This window comes from Tursiops truncatus, chromosome X (assembly GCF_011762595.2).
Source record: "Tursiops truncatus isolate mTurTru1 chromosome X, mTurTru1.mat.Y, whole genome shotgun sequence".
Classification (NCBI taxonomy): domain Eukaryota; kingdom Metazoa; phylum Chordata; class Mammalia; order Artiodactyla; family Delphinidae; genus Tursiops; species Tursiops truncatus.
Genome location: NC_047055.1, coordinates 11,673,883 through 11,700,472, shown reverse-complemented (window position 1 = coordinate 11,700,472; position 26,590 = coordinate 11,673,883). Strand labels below are relative to the sequence as shown.

At 42.3% G+C, this 26,590-nt stretch overlaps 1 protein-coding gene across 1 annotated transcript; it reads left to right on the top strand.

Moving 5' to 3' along the window:
• The first annotated feature begins 10,399 nt into the window (after window positions 1-10,399).
• On the top strand, window positions 10,400-11,681 carry HAPSTR2 (HUWE1 associated protein modifying stress responses 2). The gene has a single exon (XM_004313439.2). It carries the CDS (start codon window positions 10,552-10,554, stop codon window positions 11,380-11,382), a length of 831 nt encoding a protein of 276 aa, XP_004313487.1. The 5' UTR covers window positions 10,400-10,551; the 3' UTR covers window positions 11,383-11,681.
• The last annotated feature ends 14,909 nt before the right edge of the window (window positions 11,682-26,590 follow it).

The following is a 26,590-nucleotide window of genomic DNA, read 5'->3' as shown; positions in this document are numbered from 1 at the left end:
GGGTTTGTGACTGAGATGTGGGGAACACAGAGGTGGAAGGAAAAATGGAAAGGGAAATTAGGAGCTTAAATATATATAGCTCAGACTCTGATGGGAGGAAGGAAGCCTCAAAAAAGACCTAGAGACTGGAAGTGGCACTGTCTCAGGTGGCTAAAGTTTAGAAGAAAGGAAAGTTCCACATGCCATCCTCTAAGAAGGAAGTAGTCTGCATGGGTTATGGATTCCCAGTACCCCAAATGTGGTAGCTTTCTGATATGATTGCCCACTTGGCAGATTTCTCCGAAGTGGACTCTGGACAACTAGCATGGACTGGTTGGCCCTTTGGTGAAGAGGAAACCATACAATCTTTCCGTTTTAGAGAATTTCCAACTTTATTGAGCTGCAATTTAGATACAATAAGATTCACCCATTTTAAGTGTATAGTTGGATGAATTTTAGTAATTGTATAAAGTCATATAACCACCACCATAATCAAGTTACAAGACAGTTCTGTGACCCTAAAAGATTTCCTTGTGCCCTTTTATGCTCTTCCAAGACCCCTGACCTCAAGCATCCACTGCTTTGCTTTCTGCCACTGTACTCTTTTGTGTTTGACTTCTTTCACTTACCACAATATTTTGGAGATTTATCCATGTTGTTGGGTCTATCAGTGGTTTGCTCCTTTTAACTGCATAGTTTGTTATCTGTTTATCAGTTGATACACATTTGAATTGTTTCCAGTTTGGGACTATTATGAATAATGCTGCTAGAACTTTGGAGTATATGTCTTTTCTGGACATATATTTTCAGTTCGTTTGGGTATTGATACCAAGAAGTGGAATTGCTGGGTTATATGTTAGCGCCTGTTTAATTTTATAATGTATAGTATATATAATGTCCTGCCATACTGTTTTCCAGAGTGGTTGGAACCACTTTGGATTCCCACCAGTAATTTCTATGAGAGATCCTATGCTCCGTATCTTTGCCGACATATGATGTCAATCTTTGTAACATTAGCCATTTGAGTAGGTATATAGTGATATATCATTGTGGTTCTAATTCACATTTTCTTTATGACTAATGATCTTCAGTATCTTTTCATGTGCTTATTAGCCATTCATATACTTTCTTTTGTCAAATGTCAGTTCAAACATTTTGCCAATTTTTAAAAAATTTTCTAGCTTTAAATTTATTTTTGAGTTGGCCATAAAAATATAACCCTTATGTTTTAACACACTTCATAAACAGATTCAAGGAATACAACTTATCAACACCATAGTAAACACATTTTGCCAATTTCTTAAATGAGTTGTTTGTCTTCTTATTGAATGATAGGAGATATTTATATATTCTGAATACATGTCAGATGTATTGCAAATAATTTTTCTCCCTGTCGGTGGCTTGCCTTTTTCTTTTTTTTTTAAATTAATTAATTTATTTTTTAAATATTTATTTATTTATTTGGCTGCTGGGGGTCTTTGTTGCGGCATGTGGGACCTTTTAGTTGCGGAATGCGGGATATTTAGTTGCGGCATGTGGGATCTAGTTCCCTGACCAGGGATTGAACCCAGGCCCCCTGCATTGGGAGTGTGGAGTCTTAGCCACTGGACCACCAGGGGAAGTCCCTTTATTTTCTTAATAATAACTTTTCAATAGCAGAAGTTGTAAATTTTGATGAAGTCTAATTAATCAATTTTTTTCTTTTAAGTACTAAGAAATCTTTGCCTACTGCAAAGTCCCCAAATTTTCTCCTGTGGATATTGAGTTGTTCAGCTCCATTTCTTTCAAAAACTGTCCTTGTTTTTTTCGTTTCTTTTTGTTTGTTTGTAATTCTTCTGTTTTCTCGCTATACTTGCACTTTACTGAGGTAACGTTCTGTCATCTCCATTTGTTAACGACCCTCTGGACCTAGACTATAAGTGGAAATTCTGCTGTTGTTGAGAAATGATGCCTAATTGTAAGGAATATCAGCAAGTATATTTGACCATGGCATTTGGTCAAAGTTCTGTGGATGTGGAACTCGTGCTACTACATTCTCTGTGGTTTGCTAGCTCGTTGGAACTTTGGAAAGATGGAAAAATTGGGGGTTAAAGCAATAGAATTTGGAAGATGTTGAAGAATCTATACCAGTTCCAGGGAACGAGGTCCCAGACTGCAGGCATGCACTTTAGTGAGGCCCCTCTAGCTGGATGGAGCAGAACAGGAAAAAAGCTTTATGTATAATTTGGGATTTAAGTTACTTTGAGGGAACAGATAAAAGATAGTTTATTGGTGCTTTAATTTTTCTAAGGGAATAGAAGACAGATTAGGAAAAGGTATTAGAGTTTAGTTTTCAAAAGTGATGGTAAATTTGGTACATTTTCAAATACCGTGGATATTATCCAGTGTATATTCGTCTGATTTCTAAATTATTAAGTAATCACTGACCTTAAATATGCTTCTCTGCGCATACATGCACACTGTGATGGTTAATTTTATGTGTGTCAACTTGGCTGGACCATGGTGCCCAGATATTTGGTCAAACATTATTCTGGATGTTTCCATTCAGATTATGCACACACACACACACACACACACACACACACACACACACACAACTAGTAGTATACCCTTTACGTTATCTTGTTCCTTACTACTTCTTTTCTTCCACATATTAATATTTTTGGGAGATTGTTCCAAATTTCACATACAGATCTACTTCATTCTTTTTCACAACAGCACGATATCCCCTTGTAGGGGTATACTATGTTTATTTAACCAGTCTCCCATTTATGGACAGTTTTATTACTATATTTTTATTTTTTATTATTTTTTAACATCTTTATTGGTGTATAATTGCTTTACAATGGTGTGTTAGTTTCTGCTTTATAACAAAGTGAATCAGTTATACATATACATATGTTCCCATATCTCTTCCCTCTTGCGTCTCCCTCCCACTCTCCCTATCCCATGCCTCTAGGTGCTCACAAAGCACCGAGCTGATCTCCCTGTGCTATGCGGCTGCTTCCCACTAGCTATCTATTTGACATTTGGTAGTGTATATATGTCCATGCCACTCTCTCACTTTGTCCCAGCTTACCCTTCCCCCTCCTCGTGTCCTCAAGTCCTCAAGTCCATTCTCTACATCTGCGTCTTTCTTCCTGTCCTGCCCCTAGGTTCTTCAGAACCTTTTTTTTTTTTAGTTTCCATATATATGTCTTAGCATACGGTATTTGTTTTTCTCTTTCTGACTTACTTCACTCTGTATGACAGACTCTAGGTCCATCCACCTCACTACAAATAACTCAATTTCATTTCTTTTTATGGCTGAGTAATATTCCATCATATATATGTGCCACATCTTCTTTATCCATTCATCTGTTGATGGACACTTAGGTTGCTTCCATGTCCTGGCTACTGTAAACAGAGCTGCAATGAACATTGTGGTACATGACTCTTTTTGAATTATGGTTTTCTCAGGGTATATGCCCAGTAGTGGGATTGCTGGGTCGTATGGTAGTTCTATTTTCAGTTTTTTAAGGAACCTCCATACTGTTCTCCATAGTGGCTGTATCAATTTACATTCCCACCACCAGTGCCAGAGGGTTCCTTTTTCTCCACACCCTCTCCAGCATTTATTGTTTCTAGATTTTTTGATGATGGCCATTCTGACCGGTGTGAGGTGATACCTCATTGCAGTTTTGATTTGCATTTCTCTAATGATTAGTGATGTTGAGAATCCTTTCATGTGTTTGTTGGCAATCTGTATATCTTCTTTGGAGAAATGTCTATTTAGGTCTTCTGCCCATTTTTGGATTGGGTTGTTTCTAGGCATTGTTTTAAGAGTGAATGCATGGTCTCATTTAATCTTTACAACAAACCTGTGAGGTAGGTACTGTTATTATCCCTATTTTAGAGAACACTTCGTATCATAAAAGTTAAATCACACCACTTTCAAGCTCCAGAAACAGGATTAGAATTGAGGTTTGTCTGACAATAAAATCTTGGATTTAACAAACAAACTGTTAATTTTTAAATGGATAGACTCAAGAGCCTCATGGAAGATATCTAGAAGTAAAAGAAGTTGGTGTTGGAGCACAGGTAAAGGGACTGTGTTGTCAACTAATTTTACAGCTAAAACCTGGCATCTTTTAATCAGTTAGATCAATTAAGCAAGGTCATTTTTTGTGAGATACTAGAAGTATGACTAATGGACTGTGGGTCTAGTGGGAAACCTTAACAATTTCTTTTGAACTCTGAGCATTTTGGATGCTATAGAAACAATTCACAAACCCTACCAATAAATATCTTAAAAGTTTTTCCGTGTAAGCATCTCAAACAAAGGTTGTATCTATGGTTACCTGTGGCTGTCTCCTCCACATTTTCTCTGGCTCCCATTTAGATGGATAATTGGAGTGAGCTGTACTAATTTCTGAGCATTTGAAATGGAATGCCTAGTTCAATCATTGTTAGGAAAAATAAGAGTAGCCTCCAAATGGCTTTGTTCATATTGAAATGGCATACTTTTCCATTGTTGAACTAGAGTCTTAACTTTTACAAATACCAAATATGGCTCAAAACTATTCACATTTAAGAAGTATGCCCTAGTAGCTCTTAATGTTCTGATATGGACTGATCCCAAGATATCTCAGGTTAAAAAAAAAGTATATGTAGTATGTTGCTGTTTATATAAAAAAGGGAGCATGCATATTTGTATTTGGAGATAAATACATTAAAATCTCTAAAAGGATGTATAAGAAGAAAACAAAAGAAACATGTCCTAGTAATGGGCATAAAAATAATGTTTAAAATCTAAGTTTAAATTGTTAATGAAATGTGCAAAATCACTACACACACACACACAATGGAATAGTGAATTTTGTGCTACATTAGACCACTGTATGCTTTCATACCGTATTGGTTGTTTTTCTTGTGTAATTTAAAAACCCAAACCAACTCTGCTAATTAAGCTCTCCCTGGCCAGGAGCTCACTTGGATCCCTGACAGTCCCTAGTTAAAGCCTAGTTTGTAGTTTTTGACAGCAAACTAAGACCCTCTTGTTGGCTTCAGGAAAACTGGCTGGTTTTAGTCCCTGGCATTATTTTGGCAGTACCCTCATCCCAACAAGTCACCAGTCCTCTTGACCATGACTTACAATTGTGCCAGACTTTTCTTGGTTGCTTTTTGTTTGAGACAGGTAGTAGTAGTAGTGATGAAATTATTGTTAGCTTGGTTTTGATTTATGACAAATCATCTTGTAAACAGGAATAAGGTGGTATATTGGGATGATAAATTAAGGGCAAAAGCAACTAAATCAAATTACTTGAACGAACATATGTGCTGGGGGAATATATTTTAATTCTTCCATTTATTGCTTCTTAATTAGTCCATAACTCAGAAGGTTAAAAACACCATAGACAAGTGACATTTTATGAAATGAAATCTTTAAAGTGTGCTTTTTCTGATAGTGGCGCTCGATGTGATGGTATTCAGTAATTTTTTTAAAAATTTTATTTATTTATTGTTAACATGCTTGGAAATAGGAAAAGAGGCTGCATCAGAAAAGTGCAGTACATTTTTAAAAAAATAAATTTATTTAATTTATTTTTATTTTTGGCTGCTTTGTGTCTTTGTTGCTGCCCGCGGGCTTTTCTCTAGTTGTGGTGAGCGGGGGCTACTCTTAGTTGTGGTGCGCGGGCTTCTCATTGCGGTGGCTTCTCTTGTTGTGGCTCGCGGCCTCGAGGCGTGCAGGCTCAGTAGTTGTGGCGCACAGGCATAGCTGCTCCGCGACATGTGGGATCTTCCTGCACCAGGGCTCCACCCCGTGTCCCCTGCATCGGCAGGCGGATTCTTAACTTTGCCACCAGGGAAGCTCCAGTACTTTTATTATTAAATCCACCTTGGGGCTTCCCTGGTGGCGCAGTGGTTGAGAATCTGCCTGCTAATGCAGGGGACACGGGTTCGAGCCCTGGTCTGGGAGGGTCCCACATGCCGCGGAGCAACTGGGCCCGTGAGCCACAACTACTGAGCCTGCGCGTCTGGAGCCTGTGCTCCGCAACAAGAGAGGCCGCGATAGTGAGAGGCCCGCGCACCGTGATGAAGAGTGGCCCCCGCTTGCTACAACTAGAGAAAGCCCTACGCACAGAAATGAAGATCCAACACAGCAAAAATAAATAAATTAATTAATAAACTCCTACCCCCAACATCTAAAAGAAAAGAACGTTATAAATCCATCTCGTCTCCTTTTATGTGACTCCTTGCCAGAAAAGAAATGGCCTAAGAATTTCCACGTGCCTGATTTGACATTTGTAAGAAGTCTTATAGTACTTTGATTTCACAAATATATTACCCAAAGTAACAGGTTTTTATAACCCTTGCCCTTTAAGGAGCCCAAAACTAATCTCAGAGGGAAATGACAAACCTTGCAAAAAATTATAAATATTATTTCTCTCCCCTATATTGTCTTGTGGTGTCGCTTAACTGAAACTCCCCAGTCTGTGACCTTGAGAAACCTAGAGAGCTAAACAGGAGGAGTAGAATATTGAAGGTTGTCCCCTCCACAGCTACCCAAAAAGGGGACAAATATTCATTATAACAGGTAAGTGTTTTTACAATTATGGCAGATGGTGATTGAAGCAAAGGCAATTCAGAAGGGGAGACACACGAAAGCAATAATTTTGAATGTTTGGCATTTGTTTTGAAACTACCTTACTACCCTACACCCTTTACCATCTGTCTGTTATCCCTCCCAACACCCACCTCTGTCTTCCCACAGGGCTCCATTGTCTGCAGTTCCTGTTTCTCAGGGGCGGAGCTGTGGGAGGCAGCCATGGGTGCCATAATAGGCACCTGCGGCCAGCACAATGGGCTGTGGGTGCTTGTGGGAGAGACAGATTGATGTATTGTGCATGGGGGAGGAGGGCTGTCACTTGAATCCATGTGAACCCAGGCTTTAGGGGCAAGGGAGATTGACAGCTTTTGTAGGTTGCATTTCTTTTTCAAAGCTTGGCTTTAATAGACAGTAAGTTTGGGGCCCCAGGCTTTCACTCCCATAATTCTAACAGGGCAATCACGAGTATTCAGCATTTCTTTTTACCCCCCTTGTTACGCATTAAATGATTTCAGTAAAGGAATGTGCAGCATTAATTAGAATTTGTTAGCAGATACCAAGGGGAAAAGTTTCTTCACAACAACTATAGGAGGTGTCATTTGTACAAAGACTTTTTTGTTTTCTTTCCCCATTACATTATCACTGCAATATGTAAGGTAGTGATTCTTTTCATTTAAATTAAGTGGAAAGCTACTAAATCTTGTTTTATTCTCCAAAAAGAATAAGGTCCTTAACACTTATCTTTTAACTTCTTTCATTTCTTAAGGTTGGTGTTTACTTTTGCTTTCAGCCCGACCCATGTACTGATCTGTGTGGTTGTGTATCCAGTTTTGTGTGCCATTCAGCTCTTACAATTACAGGCAACCAAATACTGATATGTAAGGATTGCTTCAGGTGAAAATAGCTACCAGTAATATTGAAAATCATTGACACACTGGGTCCCTTTTTAGTAATGGTACATTGAGAACTGCCAAAAATTAGACTCCTAGGTTTGTGTCCTAACTTATTTCCTAAAACTAATTTTCCCTACTTGATATTTAACCTTAGCTATGACATCAGATTCATGGAAGAATGGGGCAGTGGCCAAGGAATATTTTTTTCCTATAGAAAATAGATTCCTAAACTGTGTCAGTATTTTAAACATCAAAAGTACTTCCATCGAAACACACACAGATAGCATCATTTCCTTACAGCTAGTTAAGATGATCTTTGTTTTGGTTTGGTTTGGTTTCCATTTTCTATTCTTTTTTTTAAATTCCTCACATTTTAGACGTTTATAGGAGAAAAACCTCAGATAGGTTATCTTGTAAACACACTCTTTGCAATCAGAGGCACTGATAAAACATTAAAAACTTTTGGTGTGATTTTTCTGAATTCTCTCTCGTATAAAATCATTTTCTCTATGGAAGGAGTTGGAGGCTAATTGAATTAGAATTTTTCCCGTTCAGTTGTTTTATTTAAATGTGTTAAGGGCAACAGTGAAAAATATTGATTAAGTCTACCATTATTTCTCAGAAAGAACATATTCCCACACAGTTGTCTGGCTCTGTCTATTATAATACTTTGGTGCAATGGTTTAAAAAGTAGTGGGGTGATAATAATTAGGGTGTGCGACACAGAAATTTCAATGCTGGATTCAACATTTCACCATGCAGGGCAGGAAAATTGCCGACCGGGGCTAGTCAGCTCTAAGTACTAATTAACTAATTAATCAGGTGCTGAAACCAAATGAATGGAGGATACCAGCCAGGCAACTCAAGCCCAAGCAGAGGGTTGTTCTCTTTCAGACAGTGCAGTCTTTCTTCTTGGTTTTTAACCCAATCACAAATGAGGGGAGAAAATAAGATATGGTGTCCTACTGTCGGTCATTTCGGTCCAAGTTTTTTACTTAGAGAAGATAAAATAAAAGCATGTGCCTCTTATAATAACTGTGAGGCACCATGTACAGGGCAATCTTAAAGCTCTAGCAAACCTGCTATCTCCTTGACCATGAACTGTTTCAGGGCTGGTATATGTGGGTGTGTGTAGGGCAGTGGGGGGAGAAGGCTCTGCCTTCTTGGGAGTTTTCTTCTACAATTTTTTTTTAACATAGGAGAATGAGAAACGTATTCCTCCTTTTTGGGCTGATCTTAGGTCTTTTGCCTCATCCCTCGTTTATGTAAATGAGAAGAGTCCAATTACACGTATGGAAAAAGGGTTTAATGAATCGTGAAAAAGCCCGGTTTGCAGAGAAAGGGCACAATCCCTTCTTCTTCTTCTTCTCCTCCTTCTTCTTCTTCTTCTTCTTCTTCTTCTTCTTCTTCTTCTTCTTCTCTTTTATATTTAACTTAGAAACATGTATATCTTTCAAGAAAGATGAAGCTTAATGTTTATATCATTTTTATATACTAATTTTCATATTTGGGAATTATTAAGCATATTTTGCTAGAAGATTTAGCTTCCTTTATCTTTGGAAGGCTTTCTGGAGACTTAGCAAATATTCTACAACAAAAATTGCAAAACTTTTTTTCTAAAATTAAAAAAAATTACTTTGGTTCCTCCTATTTTTGCTGTTATTCTTAGCTTAGTGATTTTTCTTAACACAGTTTGATCTGGAATTGTCTGCAATGAAAAAAGGACTGCATCATTACAAGGGGTTGTAACTGAACCCAAGGAAAAGACTTCAGTATCACATACAGTTTTAGCTCAATTTTGGTATTCTTATGGTGTTTTAAGTAGCTAGAATTTTTGGAGTGTTGTAAATTAGGTAAACTTTTTTTTTTTCTTTCCTAAAAGGCACTGAATTTTACACTGGAGCAGAAAATCCCGCGTTTGGGATTTCATTTTCCTGTTTTCTTTCCTCTTACTTCTTCATCCTGGAATTTTCAGTAATTGAAAGTAAACCACAAATAAAACCCCCCAACCCATTTCTTTTTTATGACAAAAAACCTTGAAAGAATATGAGGGGAAAAAAATCAATGCCATTTCTGACCGTAACTCTTAGAATTTGATAAGTATGCAACTAGCCTGGAAGAGGCGCTTTACAGGGACAGCAGTAAAGTTCTAGATCACGACTGGAAGTGCTTTCCGGAGACCTAATCCAACAACCTTGTTGGGCACTTGGGGAAACTGAGGCCCGAAAAGCGGGGGAGGGGGGGCCGGGGGGGAAATGACTGATGTGATTTTTTTTTCCTTTACAAAATTACTGCTACGATCCACGGAAAACACTTTTCCTGGGCACCTACTGTGTGGGGGGCATTGCTGGGATTCAGACTGCCTGCCTATTCACGAGGGCCGTGCTCTTTCCACTCTAACCCCCGGCCTTCCCGGATCGGCGCCCTGGATGTGATCGACACCATGAAGTTGCCCCATAATCCTCTCTGGCAACATAGGATGTAAAATTTGATCAGCTCATTGGATGAAGCCGACAAGTCTCAAAAATGTGTGAAAAGGGGGCCAAGCGGTAGGCAGGCGCCGCGTTGAGGCAGCGCTCCAGCCGGCCCCCCTCCGAGTTCCCAGAGCGGCAGCCGCGGCAGAGCGGGGGTTGGGACCGAGCTGCGGGGCCGCGGCGGCGGCGACCGAGCGGCCGCGGCAGCTGCGGGGAGGCCGCGGCGCCGTTGGGGGGCCGTAGGAGCGGACCGCAGGGCCGGAAGGGGGCAGTGAGGCGGCGCCCGCGGCTGCGGAGTTATCTCCGCGCCGTAGCCGGGGGCCGGGCCGGGCCGGGCCGGGCCGGGCGGGGCGGGGCGGGGCGGGGCGGGGGCGGGGCGTGCACCAGGGCCGCGGGCGGCGCGCGCCGGAACAGTTGGCCTCCGAGCCCCGCCGCCCGCTCTCCCGCCCGCCGGCGCACGCGGAGGAGGTGGCGGTGGCTGAGGCTGCTGAGGCGCCGGCGGCGGCTGCAGAAGGAGGAGGGGAGCTCGGAGCAGGAGGTGAGGTGGAGGTGGAGGAGCAAGAGTAGGCGGAGGAGGAGGCGGCTGTAGCGGAGAGGAGCGGCCAGAAGAAGGAGGATGGAGGAGCAGCCGAAGGAGGGCGAGGCCGAGGGCGAGGAGCACTGGTTCTCTAAGTGGGAGCGCCAGTGCCTGGCCGAGGCAGAGCAGGAAGAGGAGTTGCACCCCGATATGCAGGAGGAGGCGACCCCTGAGGCGGCGGGGCTCAAGAGCGAGAAGCAGAAGCTGTGGCACCTCTTCCAGAACTCAGCTACCGCTGTGGCCCAGCTCTACAAGGATACGGGGTGCCAACAGCCAGGACTCTCCTTGTGGGACCCCTTCCAGAGTGCGGCCATGGCTGTGACCAGCCTCTACAAAGAGAGCGGGGATGCCCACCAACGAAGTTTTGACCTGGGCGTCCAGGTTGGCAACCATCGTCGCGTCAAAGATGTGCTGGAATGGGTGAAAAAGGGCCGGAGCACCATCCTTCGAGAAGATCTGATTAGCTTCCTGTGTGGCAAGGTGCCCCCCGCGACTCTGCCGCCGCGCACCCCGAGGGCGCCCCCGAAGCCACCCGCCGGGGCCCCCAGCCAGGCCGCGGCCACCGAATCCGGCTCGTCGGTGGACGTTGACCTGCAGCCGTTCCACGAGGCCATCGCCCTGCACGGCCTCAGCGGTGCCATGGCCAGCATCAGCGTGCAATCTGGAGCGCCCGGCTCCCCGCCTCAAGGCAGCGGTGTGGCCGGCGACGGCCACCGAAGAAGTAGCTTCCTCGAGGACAACTCGAACCCCATCGACTCCGAAGAAGTGGCCCTCCACCTGGACAGTGGGGGGACCCGCAAGCGCACCTCGGCCCAGTGTGGTGATGGCGACACAGACTCCCCAACCCACAAGCGCAACCGAATGATCTAAACTGATCTAAACCACCTCGTGGGTCGCCAGCCACCATATTGCTCGGCCATCAACTTGCTCGTCAAAAGGGTTCTTGAGACTGTCTCTTCCTTCTCTAAGTTAAACAAAGAGTTCTATCAGTTTGCCACAAAGAAACTTTAAAAGTATACCAGGACAGGCATCGTTATGATTCTGACTTTCCCAAAAATATAATACTAGCAGAGAACAAGTATAATGTAGTAGTTAGCAAGACCGTTTAATGCAGAAGTATCCGGTCAAGCGGGAGCTTGGTTTATCTTGTTCACAGTTATATTTCTTAGCATCTGGCTCAGTTGCTGGTGCTTAATAAATGTTTGTTGACTGAATAAATGTGACCTTATTTAAAAGTCTTAAAGGGGAAGGACTAACAGGTGTTTGCTTGGTTATAGGATACTTTTATCCTTTATTGTTTGGTTGGTTGTTTGCTTTAACCGTTTTTGTTTTGTTTTGTTTGCCAGTTCAATTACATGTTATCAAAATGAAAAACTTGATATTTTTGTGAAATCTGGAGTTTTCCATTTTTGCTCCACTGTACCATGCATCTAATTTCTAGAAAGAAACTGCAAGGTGTACATATTAGCCTGTGAGTTTTCTTTTTTAAAATAGTCATTTTGGTGATTATGTGATGGGGTAAAGTGCTATGATGGTTGGGCAGGTAATACTTGCTATTGAGTCAATTTAATGCTCTTTTTAGGAATATTAAGCCAACAATTGAGAGCCTGAGATCAAAGATGGCATTCCTGGTGGTGGTCCTTTTTCTTAGGGATATAAAAAGTTCCTTTTTCTGAAGTTAAATCTTTTTGGTGATTTCTGTTTTGAAGTGGAAGGCGAAGTAGAATGAATTTCTGGGTTTTACTTAAGGGTATAGCATGATATAATTAAAAGAGCATGAGCTTTGATATTAAAAGGATCAACAGTAGAATCCTAGCCCCACAGATTCACTGCATGATTTTGGGCAAATCACTTAATGTCTATTGACCTCAGTTTTCCATCTGTAAAATGGAACTCTGTGTCTCCTGAGGTCGTTGTGAGGGTAAGATGAAGTCCATATTTCAAGTACCTAGCACAATGCTTGGCACCTAAAGCATTAATGTTCTCCCTTCTCAATAAATAAAAATCAGTAAAACATTAAAATCCACTACATTTTAGAAAAAGCAGAAAAATAGATCAACTTAATCAGTAGACTCTCTGGGTTTGAGTTGGAAACTATTGTTATATAGTTGAAACTTGCCTAAATATCCCAGATCTTGTATTAATTATAAGTGTGTTTAGCTCATGAGTTCTCAGGATCATCCCTCTGGATGTTAGGGCAGACTTGTAGTTCCTAAAATTGCCTGAGGGATGCACCTTGAAGCTGGAGTAGTGAAAGATCTACCTCCTCTGGCCTGAAAGAATATGAGAAGCCGGGTAAGGACGGAAAGGGTGTGGAAGTGCAAGTCCTAGGGACACCTAAAAGGCAAAAGTGCTTCTGAATAGGGGTGAGGTGGAGTAGAGGTGATGAAAGGGGTAGACTGGGTGGGGTGGGGGGTGGAGGAGGTGGAAGTGAGGTTATGGAAGGGATGGGGGGAAGTTAGAACGTGCAAATCTCCCCAGGCTCTCCCTAAACCAGTGCATAAAATAGCAATAGTATAAATAGATGAGTAATACCTTGCCCTTAGGTTCACATCAAAGAGTTGTTTCTGTTTTTATTGGTGTGACCTTTGCAATAGATTTGTAATTGAATAAGTGCATTGAAATAATACAACAAAGTGAATTCCCTAATAGAATAAAAACTTGCTATTGAGGCACTCCACAAGTACATACTGAGGCACCATGCTAGGCCCCAAGAAGGGATGTTAAAAAAACAAAAACAATCCTTATGCTCACAGAGCACATCCTGGCTTGGAAGATAAATTAATGTAGTCCAGAAAGCACTTCTGATAGTATGCAAAGCACCGAAAGGCTATGCAGAGGAATTCAGAGGCCAGAGGCCTTCCTTACCAAGAGGGTCACAGCTTCTGGAGGAGGTGGCATTTGAACTGGTGCCCAGAAAAATAGGAAGGGAGGGCACAGGGGATACTAGCAGGGGAAGGATATCTAACAAAGTTTGAGAAGGAGGAAAACAGTAAACTGGGTTCAGGGGGTCACAGGTGCTGGGTAGGGGGAGGCAGGGGCCAAAGTAGAGGGGGTCTCAAATGCCCGGCTCAGTACTTTAGATTCTGTCCTGGGGCAGGGGGGTGACACCACCCAATCTGTGCTGTAGGAAAATTGGTCTGGCAGGATGCCTGGTTGTCCAGCGCTGACACACTGGAGCAGGGTATAACCAGGGTATCCCTGTTGGACGCTCTTTACTGGGGATGTTGCCATTTGGTTAACCAGGATTGTGGCGATATTTAACTTGACGGGGCTTTCTCTGGGAAGCCTTTGCTCACTTATACCCTCCCACACTTCAAACCATACCAGGTAGGAAGCACCTTCAGTGTGTGTTCTGCACTGCTTCTAGGCTGAGAAAGCCTTCAGTTCCAGCTGCAGAATCTCTTGGGGGCTAGTCTTGAAGTAACAAAGTAGCCATGCCTCTTATCATTCTTCTGCTGCTTGTCTTTGAGAGCCCTCCTCCAGGGAATCACTGGGGCATTCGGGCTGCAAGACTGGCTGAGCCACCGCAGCAATTTTAACAGGTAGGTATAGAGAGTTGTAAGAGGGCATGTCAGCATGAGGGCAGGGACCTCATTTGTCTTGTTTCTTTCTGTAATCCCCAGAGCCTAGCAGTGCCTGATCCACGGGCACACAATAAATATTTATTTAATGAGTGGATGAGTAAGCCCTCATCCAGACCCAGTTATAGCTATTCTCCCTTTCTCTGTTTACCTACTGCCCAGGAAAGGCACCTGAAGCCCATGCTCTAATTTCTAGATGATTCTCCCCTGTGTGCGTTTTCCTAACTATTAGGTTCAGCATTTTGCAAAGTGTGGCCAATCCCATGACCACCTCCCTTGAGAATCCCCTGAGTTGCTTATGAAGCTGGCAGCCTCAGAAGCGCCTTCCAGGTGAATTACAATCTCAGTGGAAGGGTCCTAGAAGTGGCCTCCTATCTGGAGGAGGCCTCGGTGATCATGGTGCACAGTGAAGTCTGAAACTCCAGTGACCCCATTGTGAGATTCATGATTGATTCAAGGGGCTCATTTTAGTGTATGTGCTGCCAAAGCGAGCACTAAGGGGCCCATTTTAAATTGATCGTTGCTGGTGAACTTTCTGTGCAGGCTTGAAGTGAATCTCCCCATTTGTACATATTATCTTTATCATGACTTTGCATATTTCATACATTTTTCTTCTAGGAGCACAGTTGAGAAGACTGAGGAAAAACAATATTAAGTTACTTATTTTGGTCCTTTCATAGGAGGCCGAGAGAAGGCTCTGACTTCCTCACCACTAGCTGAGTATTTTATCCATTAGACCATTGCTTCCTAATCAAAATTACGAACTGAGAGTCAGGAAACATTGCACTTAGATCACTTTGCCTTCTGTGAAATGATGATGGAGTAGAGGTCAGGGGAGGATTGGTTGTTAATCAGCCTGGGGCTTTGAGGAGGTTTACTGACCTCTTCCAGTAGCATGTGCTTGGTGGGATCCTTCCCAAATTTAGAACCAAGAGGGGCCTTAAAGATCATCTAGGGCAGGGTTAACTATTCAGTTTACAAATGGGGCAACTGACCTCACTAGGGAGGGCCACAGTGACTTATTGGTAAGACTGCTGCCCCTACCAGGTTCCAGTCCGTTGTTCACTTCCCTGGACCTCCCTTAGTCATACTGTGTATGGCTGTTTAATTAACATGCTGATGATCAAGTGGAGCTAGGAAACTTGTCCTGTTATGAAGCCTCTCTTTACTCTGTTGTGTGTGTTTGGGGGAAGCTGTTAGAGTTGTGCATTCAGGGAACATGTCACCCCTTCCCACCACCACCGCACTCCAGCTACCAGCAAAACTGGGCCACTTAAAGTTTCCTGAACTTTTGATCATCGCTGGCCTCTGGGCACTTTTACCTTATTGCTTCCTTGGGCTCTGATGCCCTGCCCTAAACTCCTTTTTGTCTACTTCACTCCAACTCAGCCTTCAAAGCTCACCTCAGACTTTACTTTTATTTTTTGGATACCTTCCTTGCCCTTCCAAGTTGGGATTAAATGGCCCTCCCCAGAGTTCCCACTTCGGACTTACCATTGTGTTTGTCAGCTTGTGTCTTTGCCCCACTAGATTGTAAACCACCAAGTTTCATCCCAAGAGGGTCTCTTTCCTAGGAGGTGTGTAAGAATCTCTATTACTGCGTGTGTAGGTCGAAAAGGAATATTCAACATTACACTATACTTTTTTTTTAAATGAAAGAATTATTGTCATAAAATTATATTGTGGGAAGAAAAGCTCAAAACAAAACTTCGAAGGGGCGGTTTTATTCTATCAGGTATTAAATGTGCTTCCCCAAAGAAGTGTAGCATATAAAATGTTATTAATGTTCTTTCTCATTTGTAGATATAATTGTACTGTCTCAGGCTTCAGTGGCAAAAGCATACAGGATCCTGGCTTAAGCCTTGACTTTCCCAATAACTGACCTTGAACAAGTCAGCCCTTTTTCTGCTTGATATAGGAAATAAAGGAGTTAGTTGTATTAGATGATCTTTAAGGTCTGCACAAGCTCTGGCACTTTCTGATCTGTGATTTAATTCAATAAGCAGCGGTAGTGATAACCTTCTTTCTGTGATATTCTCATTTAGATTATCTAGTGTCTGACCAGCTGAGTTCTGTGAGCCCCTTGAAATCAGGACTGCCATCCTGAAACAATTCCAAACCAGGAGACTCACTTGGTGGTAGTGGCATGGCCACTTGTAAGATGGGAATGTATATGCACAGAGCAGCTTACCTTTCTCTCTTTTGGTTCCGTCTTCCTTAGGAGGTCAAGAAGTTAAAAAAAATTTTTTTTGAATACTTAAGGCGTATATTACAGTCAAATGCCTCCTTATTTGGGCACTTGCCTTTCTCAAATATAATAAGTTGATCAGGAGGTTGTTAAACAGAGAGATGAGTTCATAGACTCACTGGACTAAAGGGGGACCTGGAAGGCCATGACTCCACATGGCCCAACTCTGGCGAGACCTGGCATACAAGCCATCCTGGATCCATGAGCTGCTCTCCTCATCTTAAAGATCTTCTAGGAGAGTCCAAAGCCTTCCTCAGGAGCTGCCAAGCAGGTCTTTCAACCCCAGATTCAGTGTACTTGCCCTCCCGCCTAACTTCTGACAAGCTGGCTAACCGCCTCAGTGCAATAAGCCTCCTGCCTTTGTCAAAGCTCTCATCTCCCAACCTGGGCTTTGGACGTTTAAATTAACTTTTCTCACCTTTTTCTTGTCTTTTTTCTTCCTTTCTTCCCTTTTTTTTTGTTTCTCCAGCCTCTTGGTTGCATATAATACTTTGCGTTTCTATGATTCCTAATGCACTGCCCCAAACCAACATACAGCACATATTATATAGTGTGTCTTACATTCCCGCTCCTATCCCTAATAGAGACCTTGGATGCAAGTTTCTCGTTCTTTACATCTTGAAATCCCAGGCTTTCTGGACACTAGTACCCAATTTTGTGTCTAAGTGTGAAGATCTTAAATTGGAAGATTATGGGAAAGTTGGGAGAAATGTTAGATCATTAAGAAAACCATGTGCCAAACCACGTGGGAGCCTCTTAAGTACAACTTTGGTGGTCATGACCCTGGCCAGAGGGGGAAGCCTGTGATGTCACCCCTTCCCCGAGTCCCAGTTTCACGGATAGTATCTCTGAATGGAATTGTCTGAGGGAGATTGTTCCTTGTGAAAAGTTCACATGATGGAGTTTGAAGAGCTTGTTTCACTTGGAGCCCAGCAGGACAGAGTGGTTTGGAATGCAGCATTCAGTGTGTTCTGTTTGGCTGAAAGCTGTCACAGGGAACAAGTACTTAGCAAACAGCATGAACAAGGATTTGAACTAGAAAACGAGAAGGGCCTTGACAACGTTGTATTAGTGGCTTGTCTCCTCAAAAACTGCTCAATGGTACACAAGGAGGTGATAAAGAAGACTAGGAAAATATGTAAATAGATTTGGGTCTCATTCAAAACAACCCGGTGTAAGAGTGTCCTAATATGGGTAAAGTTAGAACAGGGGTTGCTGGATCACTGTGACCATCTCCACTTTACTATATCTGATCGGATTTTTGCCTCTTTTAAGGCAATAGTCACAGGCTAAGTCTGTGCCTACAGGATGTGCCACACAAGCTATTGCAAATGGATACATCAGTCAACTACATATAGTCGACATTTTCACAGTGCCAAATGCCTGGGTTGAATGTTTTTCTCTTTAGATTTCACTGAATTAACTGAATACACCTGTTGCTACCGCTGTTGGCTTTTCATGTTTTAAGTGGAATTATGTGCAAATTACAGGGCTATTCTGTCAGTAGTTACATTCCCCTTGCTTGAAAATCCGTTCTTGCCATTTCTCTCGTTTTTATTGAGGTATGATTGAGAAATACAATTGTAAGATATTTAAAATGTACATGAGGATTTGATGTACGTGTACACTGTGAAAGGATCCCCCCATCTAGTTAGTGAGTTCTTCCTATTTCTTGAAGTCTGTTTTCTTTTAACACCTTTATTGCAGTATAATTGCTTTACAATGCTGTGCTAGCTTGTGCTTTACAACAAAATGAATCAGTTATACATATACATATGTTCCCATATCTCTTCCCTCTTGCGTCTCCCTCCCTCCCACCCTCCCTATGCCACCCCTTCAGGCGGTCACAAAGCACCGAGCTGATCTCCCTGTGCTATGCGGCTGCTTGCAACTAGCTATCTACCTTACGTTTGGTAGTGTATATATGTCCATGCCTCTCTCTCGCTTTGTCACAGCTTACCCTTCCCCCTCCCCATATCCTCAAGTCCATTCTCTAGTAGGTCTGTGTCTTTATTCCTGTTCTACTCCAAGGTTCTTCATGACATATTTTTCCCTTAAATTCCAAATATATGTGTTAGCATACGGTATTTGTCTCTCTCTTTCTGACTTACTTCACTCTGTATGACAGACTCTAGGTCTATCCACCTCATTACAAATAGCTCAATTTCGTTTCTTTTTATGGCTGAGTAATATTCCATTGTATATATGTGCCACATCTTCTTTATCCATTCATCCGATGATGGACACTTAGGTTGTTTCCATCTCCTGGCTATTGTAAATAGAGCTGCAATGAACGTTTTGGTACATGACTCTTTTTGAATTATGGTTTTCTCAGGGTATATGCCCAGTAGTGGGATTGCTGGGTCATATGGGAGTTCTATTTTTAGTTTTTTAAGGAACCTCCATACTGTTCTCCACAGTAGCTGTATCAATGTACATTCCCACCAACAGTGCAAGAGGGTTCCCTTTTCTCCACACCTTCTCCAGCATTTATTGTTTCTAGATTTTTTGATGATGGCCATTCTGACTGGTGTGAGATGATATCTCATTGTAGTTTTGATTTGCATTTCTCTAATGATTAGTGATGTTGAGCATCCTTTCAACTGCTTCTTGGCCATCTGTATATCTTCTTTGGAGAAATGTCTATTTAGGTCTTCTGCCCATTTTTGGATTGGGTTGTTTGCTTTTTTGTTATTAAGCTGCATGAGCTGCTTATAAATTTTGGAGATTAATCCTTTGTCAGTTGCTTCATTTGCAAATATTTTCTCCCATTCTGAGGGTTGTCTTTTGGTCTTGTTTATGGTTTTCTTTGCTGTGCAAAAGCTTTGAAGTTTCATTAGGTCCCATTTGTTTACTTTTGTTTTTATTTCCATTTCTCTAGGAGGTGGGTCAAAAAGGACCTTGCTGTGATTTATGTCATAGAGTGTCCTGCGTATGTTTTCCTCTAAGAGTTTGATAGTTTCTGGCCTTACATTTAGGTCTTTAATCCATTTTGAGCTTATTTTTGTGTATGGTGTTAGGGAGTGATCTAATCTCATACTTTTACATGTACCTGTACAGTTTTCCCAGCACCACTTATTGAAGAGGCTGTCCTTTCTCCACTGTACATTCCTGCCTCCTTTATCAAAGATAAAGTGACCATATGTGCATGGGTTTATCTTTGGGCTTTCTATCCTGTTCCATTGATCTATCTTTCTGTTTTTGTGCCAGTACCATACTGTCTTGATTACTGTAGCTTTGTAGTATAGTCTGAAGTCAGGGAGCCTGATTCCTCCACCTCCGTTTTTTGTTCTCAAGATCGCTTTGGCTATTCGGGGTCTTTTGTGTTTCCATACAAATTGTGAAATTTTTTGTTCTAGTTCTGTGAAAAATGCCAGTGGTAGTTTGATAGGGATTGCATTGAATCTATAGATTGCTTTGGATAGTAGAGTCATTTTCACAACGTTGATTCTTCCAATCCAAGAACATGGTATATCTCTCCATCTATTTGTATCATCTTTAATTTCTTTCTTCAGTGTCTTATAATTTTCTGCATACAGGTCTTTTGTCTCCTTAGGTAGGTTTATTCCTAGATATTTTATTCTTTTTGTTGCAATGGTACATGGGAGTGTTTCCCTGATTTCACTTTCAGATCCTTCATCATTAGTGTATAGGAATGCAAGAGATTTCTGTGCATTAATTTTGTATCCTGCTACTTTACCAAATTCATTGATTAGCTCTAGTAGTTTTCTGGTAGCATCTTTAGGATTGCTATGTATACTATCATGTCATCTGCAGTGACAGCTTTACTTCTTCTTTTCCGATTTGGATTCCTTTTATTTCCTTTTCTTCTCTGATTGCTGTGGCTAAAACTTCCAAAACTATGTTGAATAAGAGTGGTGAGATGGGCAACCTTGTCTTGTTCCTGATCTTAGTGGAAATGCTTTCAGTTTTTCACCAGTGAGGACGATGTTGGCTGTGGGTTTGTCATATATGGCTTTTATTATGTTGAGGAAAGTTCCCTCTATGCCTACTTTCTGGAGGGTTTTTATCATAAATGGGTGTTGAATTTTGTCGAAAGCTTTCTCTGCAACTATTGAGATGATCATATGGTTTTTCTCCTTCAATTTGTTAATATGGTGTATCACGTTGATTGACTAGCGTATATTGAAGAATCCTTGCATTCCTGGAATAAACCCCACTTGCTCATGGTGTATGATCCCTTTAATGTGCTGTTGGATTCTGTTTGCTAGTATTTTGTTGAGGATTTTTGCATCTATGTTCATCAGTGATATTGGCCTGTAGTTTTCTTTCTTTGTGACATCCTTGTCTGGTTTTGGTATCAGGGTGATGGTGGCCTCGTAGAATGAGTTTGGGAGTGTTCCTCCCTCTGCTGTATTTTGGAAGAGTTTGAGAAGGATAGGTGTTAGCTCTTCTCTAAATGTTTGATAGAATTCGCCTGTGAAGCCATCTGGTCCTGGGCTTTTGTTTGTTGGAAGATTTTTAATCACAGTTTCAATTTCAGTGCTTGTGATTAGTCTGTTCGTATTTTCTATTTCTTCCTGATTCAGTCTTGGCAGGTTGTACCTTTCTAAGAATTTGTCCATTTCTTCCAGGTTGTCCATGTTATTGGCATAGAGTTGCTTGTAGTAATCTCTCATGATCTTTTGTATTTCTGCAGTGTGAGTTGTTACTTCTCCTTTTTCATTTCTAATTCTATTGACTCGAGTCTTCCCCCTATTTTTCTTGATGAGTCTGGCTAATGGTTTATCAATTTTGTTTATCTTCTCAAAGAACCAGCTTTTAGTTTTATTGATCTTTGCTATTGTTTCCTTCATTTCTTTTTCATTTATTTCTGATCTGATTTTTATGATTTCTTTCCTTCTGCTAACTTTGGGGTTTTTTTGTTCCTCTTTCTCTAATTGCTTTAGGTGCAATGTTAGGTTGTTTATTCGAGATGTTTCCTGTTTCTTAAGGTAGGATTGTATTGCTATAAACTTCCCTCTTAGAACTGCTTTTGCTGCATCCCATAGATTTTGGGTCATCGTGTCTCCATTCTCATTTGTTACTAGGTGTTTTTTAATTTCCGCTTTGATTTCGTCAGTGATCACTTCGTTATTAAGTAGTGTATTGTTTAGCCTCCATGGGTTTCTATTTTTTACAGATCTTTTCCTGTAATCGATATCTAGTCTCATAGCATTGTGGTCGGAAAAGATACTTGATACAATTTCAATTTTCTTATATTTACCAAGGCTTGATTTGTGACCCAAGATATGATCTATCCTGGAGAATGTTCCATGAGCACTTGAGAAAAATGTGTATTCTGTTGTTTTTGGATGGAGTGTCCTATAAATATCAATTAAGTCCATCTTGTTTAATGTATCATTTAAAGCTTGTGTTTCCTTATTTATTTTCATTTTGGATGATCTGTCCATTGGTGAAAGTGGGGTGTTAAAGTCCCCTACTATGAATGTGTTACTGTCGATTTCCCCTTTTATGGCTGTTAGTATTTGCCTTATGTATTGAGGTGCTCCTATGTTGGGTGCATAAATATTTACAATTGTTATATCTTCTTCTTGGATCGATCCCTTGATCATTATGTAGTGTCCTTCTTTGTCTCTTCTAATAGTCTTTATTTTAAAGTCTATTTTGTCTGATATGAGAATTGCTACTCCAGCTTTCTTTTGGTTTCCATTTGCATGGAATATCTTTTTCCATCCCCTTACTTTCAGTCTGTATGTGTCTCTAGATCTGAAGTGGGTCTCTTGTAGACAGCATATATATGGGTCTTGTTTTTGTATCCATTCAGCCAATCTGTGTCTTTTGGTGGGAGGATTTAGTCCATTTACATTTAAGGTAATTATCGATATGTGTGTTCCTATTCCCATTTTCTTAATTGTTTTGGGTTCGTTATTATAGGTCTTTTCCTTCTCTTGTGTTTCTTGCCTAGAGAAGTTCCTTTAGCAGTTGTTTTAGAGCTGGTTTGGTGGTGCTGAACTCTCTCAGCTTTTGCTTGCCTGTAAAGGTTTTAATTTCTCCATCAAATCTGAATGAGATCCTTGCTGGGTAGAGTAATCTTGGTTGCAGGTTTTTCTCCTTCACTTTAAATATGTCCTGCCAGTCCCTTCTGGCTTGCAGAATTTCTGCTGAGATATCAGCTGTTAACCTTATGGGAATTCCCTTGTGTGTTATTTGTTGTTTTTCCCTTGCTGCTTTTAATATGTTTTCTTTGTATTTAATTTTTGACAGTTTGATTAATATGTGTCTTGGCGTATTTCTCCTTGGATTTATCCTGTATGGGACTCTCTGTGCTTCCTGGACTTGACTAACTATTTCCTTTCCCATATTAGGCAAGTTTTCAACTATAATCTCTTCAAATATTTTCTCAGTCCCTTTCTTTGTATCTTCTTCTTCTGGAACCCCTATAATTCGAATGTTGATACGTTTAATGTTGTCCCAGAGGTCTCTGAGACTGTCCTCAGTTCTTTTCATTCTTTTTTCTTTATTCTGCTCTGCAGTAGTTATTTCCACTATTTTATCTTCCAGGTCACTTATCTGTTCTTCTGCCTCCGTTATTCTGCTATTGATCCCATCTAGAGTATTTTTCATTTCATTTATTGTGTTGTTCATCATTGCTTGTTTCATCTTTAGTTCTCTAGGTCCTTGTTAAATGTTTCTTGCATTTTCTCTATTCTATTTCCCAGATTTTGGATCATCTTTACTCTCATTATTCTGAATTCTTTTTCCGGTAGACTGCCTATTTCCTCTTCATTTGTTAGGTCTGGTGGGTTTTTATCTTGCTCCTTCATCTGCTGTGTGTTTTTCTGTCTTCTCATTTTGCTTATCTTACTGTGTTTGGGGTCTCCTTTTTGCAGGCTGCAGGTTCGTAGTTCCCGTTGTTTTTGGTGTCTGTCCCCAGTGGCTAAGGCTGGTTCAGTGGGTTGTGTAGGCTTCCTGGTGGAGGGGACTAGTGCCTGTTTTCTGGTGGATGAGGCTGGATCTTGTCTTTCTGGTGGGCAGGTCCACGTCTGGTGGTGTGTTTTGGGGTGTCCATGGCCTTATTATGATTTTAGGAAGCCTCTCTGCTAATGGGTGGGGTTGTGTTCCTGTCTTGCTAGTTGTTTGGCATAGGATGTCCAGCACTGTAGCTTGCTGGTCGTTGAGTGAAGCTGGGTGCTGGTGTTGAGATGGAGATCTCTGGGAGATTTTCGCCATTTGATATTATGTGGAACTGGGGGGTCTCTTGTGGACCAGTGTCCTGAAGTTGGCTCTCCCACCTCACAGGCACAGCACTAACTCCTGGCTGGAGCACCAAGAGCCTTTCATCCACACGGCTCAGAATAAAAGGGAGAAAAAGTAGAAAGAAAGAATTAGTAGAAGTAGAAAGAAAGAAAGAAAGGAGGGAGGGAGGGAGGGAGGAAGGAAGGAGGGAAGGAAGGAAAAAAGAAAGAAGATAAAGTAATATAAAATATAATAAAGTTATTAAAATAAAAAAATAATTATTAAGAGAAAAAAATGGACGGATAGAACCCTGGGACAAATGATGGAAGCAAAGCTATACAGACAAAATCTCATACAGAAGCATACACATACACACTCACAAAAAGAGGAAAAGGGGAAAAAAATCATAAATCTTGCACTCAACGTCCACCTCCTCAATTTGGGATGATACGTTGTCTATTCAGGTATTCCACAGATGCAGGTACATCAAGTTGATTGTGGAGCTTTAATCCGCTGCTCCTGAGGCTGCTGGGAGAGATTTCCCTTTCTCTTCTTTGTTCTCACAGCTCCCAGGGGCTCAGCTTTGGATTTGGCCCCGCCTCTGTGTGTACGTCGCTGGAGGGCGTCCGTTTTTTGCTCAGACAGGACGGGGTTAAAGGAGCCGTTGATTCGGTGGCTCTGGCGCAGTCAAGCCGGGGGGTGGCGGGGGTGGGGGGGGTGGGGGGAGGGGCACGGAGTGCGGGGCGGGCCTGCGGCGGCAGAGGCCGGCATGACGTTGCAGCAGCGTGAGGCGCGCCGTGCGTTCTCTCGGGGAAGTTGTCCCTGGATACCGGGACCCTGGCAGTGGCGGGCTGCACAGGCTACCCGGAAGGGGGTGTGGAGAGTGACCTGTGCTCGCACACAGGCTTGTGGGTGGTGGCAGCAGCAGCCTTGGCGTCTCATGCCCGTCTCTGGAGCTCCTTTAAGCAGCGTTCTTAATCCCCTCTCCTCGCGCACCAGGAAACAAAGAGGTAAGAAAAAGTCTCTTGCCTCTTCGGCAGGTCTAGACCTTTCCCCGGACCCCCTCCCAGCCAGTCGTGGCGCACTAACCCCCTGCAGGCTGTGTTCACGCTGCCAACCCCAGTCCTCTCCCTGCGCTCCGACCGAACGTTTATGTACACATATCCCAAGTACTCTTCACTCAGAGGATTTGTTCGGAAGATTCCCAAGACGCTGCTGTTCTGTCAGATTAGGCCACAAAGGGCTTGACTTGGAGGGGTGACAGATGAGGTGAGGGCAGGCCACGGGAGAGACAGGGACCAACAACCTTGAAGAACTTTTCTCTCTGATGTGGATCAACAGCACCGTTAAACTCCCCATTGGAGCTTCATTAGTATCCCCTTTCTGTACTGGAATGAGATATGACTAGATGAACAATGATGATGAGTATGATCAAGTGTGATGGTCCAGTGTTTCCATTCAGGTCTGGTGGTATAGTACTTCCTCACATTCTGTTCAGTCCAAAGTAAAGAAGACGTTTTCCCGTGGGGACAAGGACACTGGCAGCAGAAGTTCTGGGAAGTACTCCTTGGTGTGAGCCCTCGCAGAGTCTGCCATTAGCCCCACCAAAGAGCCAGGTAGGACTTGAAGTCTGTTTTTAATATTCCAACTGCAGGTGCTATCTGTGCCTTATGTATGGAGCCCAAATATTTGTGGATGATAAAATTGAACTCTCACAGGGACTTCCCTGGTGGCGCAGTGGTTAAGAATCTGCCTGCCAATGCAGGGGACACAGGTTTGAGCCCTGCTCCGGGACGATCCCACGTGCCGCAGAGCAACTAAGCCCGTGCACCACAACTACTGAGCCTGCACTCTAAAGCCCGTGCTCTGCAACAAGAGAAGCCACCGCAATGAGAAGCCCGCGCACCACAACAAAGAGCAGCCCCCGCTCATTGCAACTAGAGAAAAGCCCACGCACAGCAACAAAGACCCAACGCAGCCAAAAATAAATAAATAAATATATTTATAAAAATTCAGCTACCACAGGTTTGTGCAGTAGTTGGAGGCTCTGTTATTATGCTGTCCCCAGGGCCCATGCCACAGGGACTCTCCTGCTTTAGGTGAAACATGCGGATAAGAAGGTATTTATCACAATGAAGATGAAGTTTATACCTAATTCTTCCCTGAAGCAGCTAGTGCTCTAGCAACTATCCAGTAGTTGCTATATAAAGGGCCAAGAGAGCACAGTATCCACCCTGAAATCATGTTAATAGACTCAGTGGAGACCTTTAGGGTTGTGTATGGACATACCCTGGTTCATTGACTTCAGTTTAAAAAGAGATCAAATCCAATTAGACAACCTCTTCCATATTCATTGAAGTCAACAGTCAACTGTTAGGATGCAAGCACTGTGCTACCTCATGCAAAGCATTTGGATTTTATTTTACCTTTTCGGTTTGTTGTGGCATCATGTCAGCACAAGCTGGTAACTACTGAGGTTTCATTGTTCAGGAACTTCAAGAATGCCTTTTCTTATTTACCTGTAACTCTTTTTTTTTTTTTTTTTTTTTTTTTTTTTTTTTGGGTACGCAGGCCTCTCACTGTTGTGGCCTCTCCCGTTGCGGAGCACAGGCTCCAGACGCACAGGCTCGGTGGCCATGGCTCACGGGCCCAGCCGCTCCGCGGCATATGGGATCCTCCTGGACCGGGGCACGAACCCCTGTCCCCTGCATCGGTAGGTGGACTCCCAACCACTGCGCCACCAGGGAAGCCCCTACCTGTAACTCTTGAAAAATTTTATAATTCTCTTCTTGGAAGGCGTTTATCTGGAACTCCTACTCCTAGTTTGGATACAGACTCAGATATTTTGGAGATGAAAATGTAGTCTTGTATTAATGCTTTGTGTCATAGTCCTTTGGTTTTTGGGGTCCTGTTGGCTTCAGGAGGAGATGGTGGAAATGCTAGTTATTAGCATTTAGGTCGTTTTAAGGATAGATTCTTTTCTGGGGGGGTCCATTTTAGTGCTGTCCAGTGGAAATATAATGCAAGCCACATATGTAATTCTCAA

Excerpts from the sequence above, each read along its gene's own strand:
- HAPSTR2 (XM_004313439.2), top strand. The coding sequence starts at position 10,552 with ATGGAGGAGCAGCCGAAGGAGGGCGAGGCCGAGGGCGAGGAGCACTGG.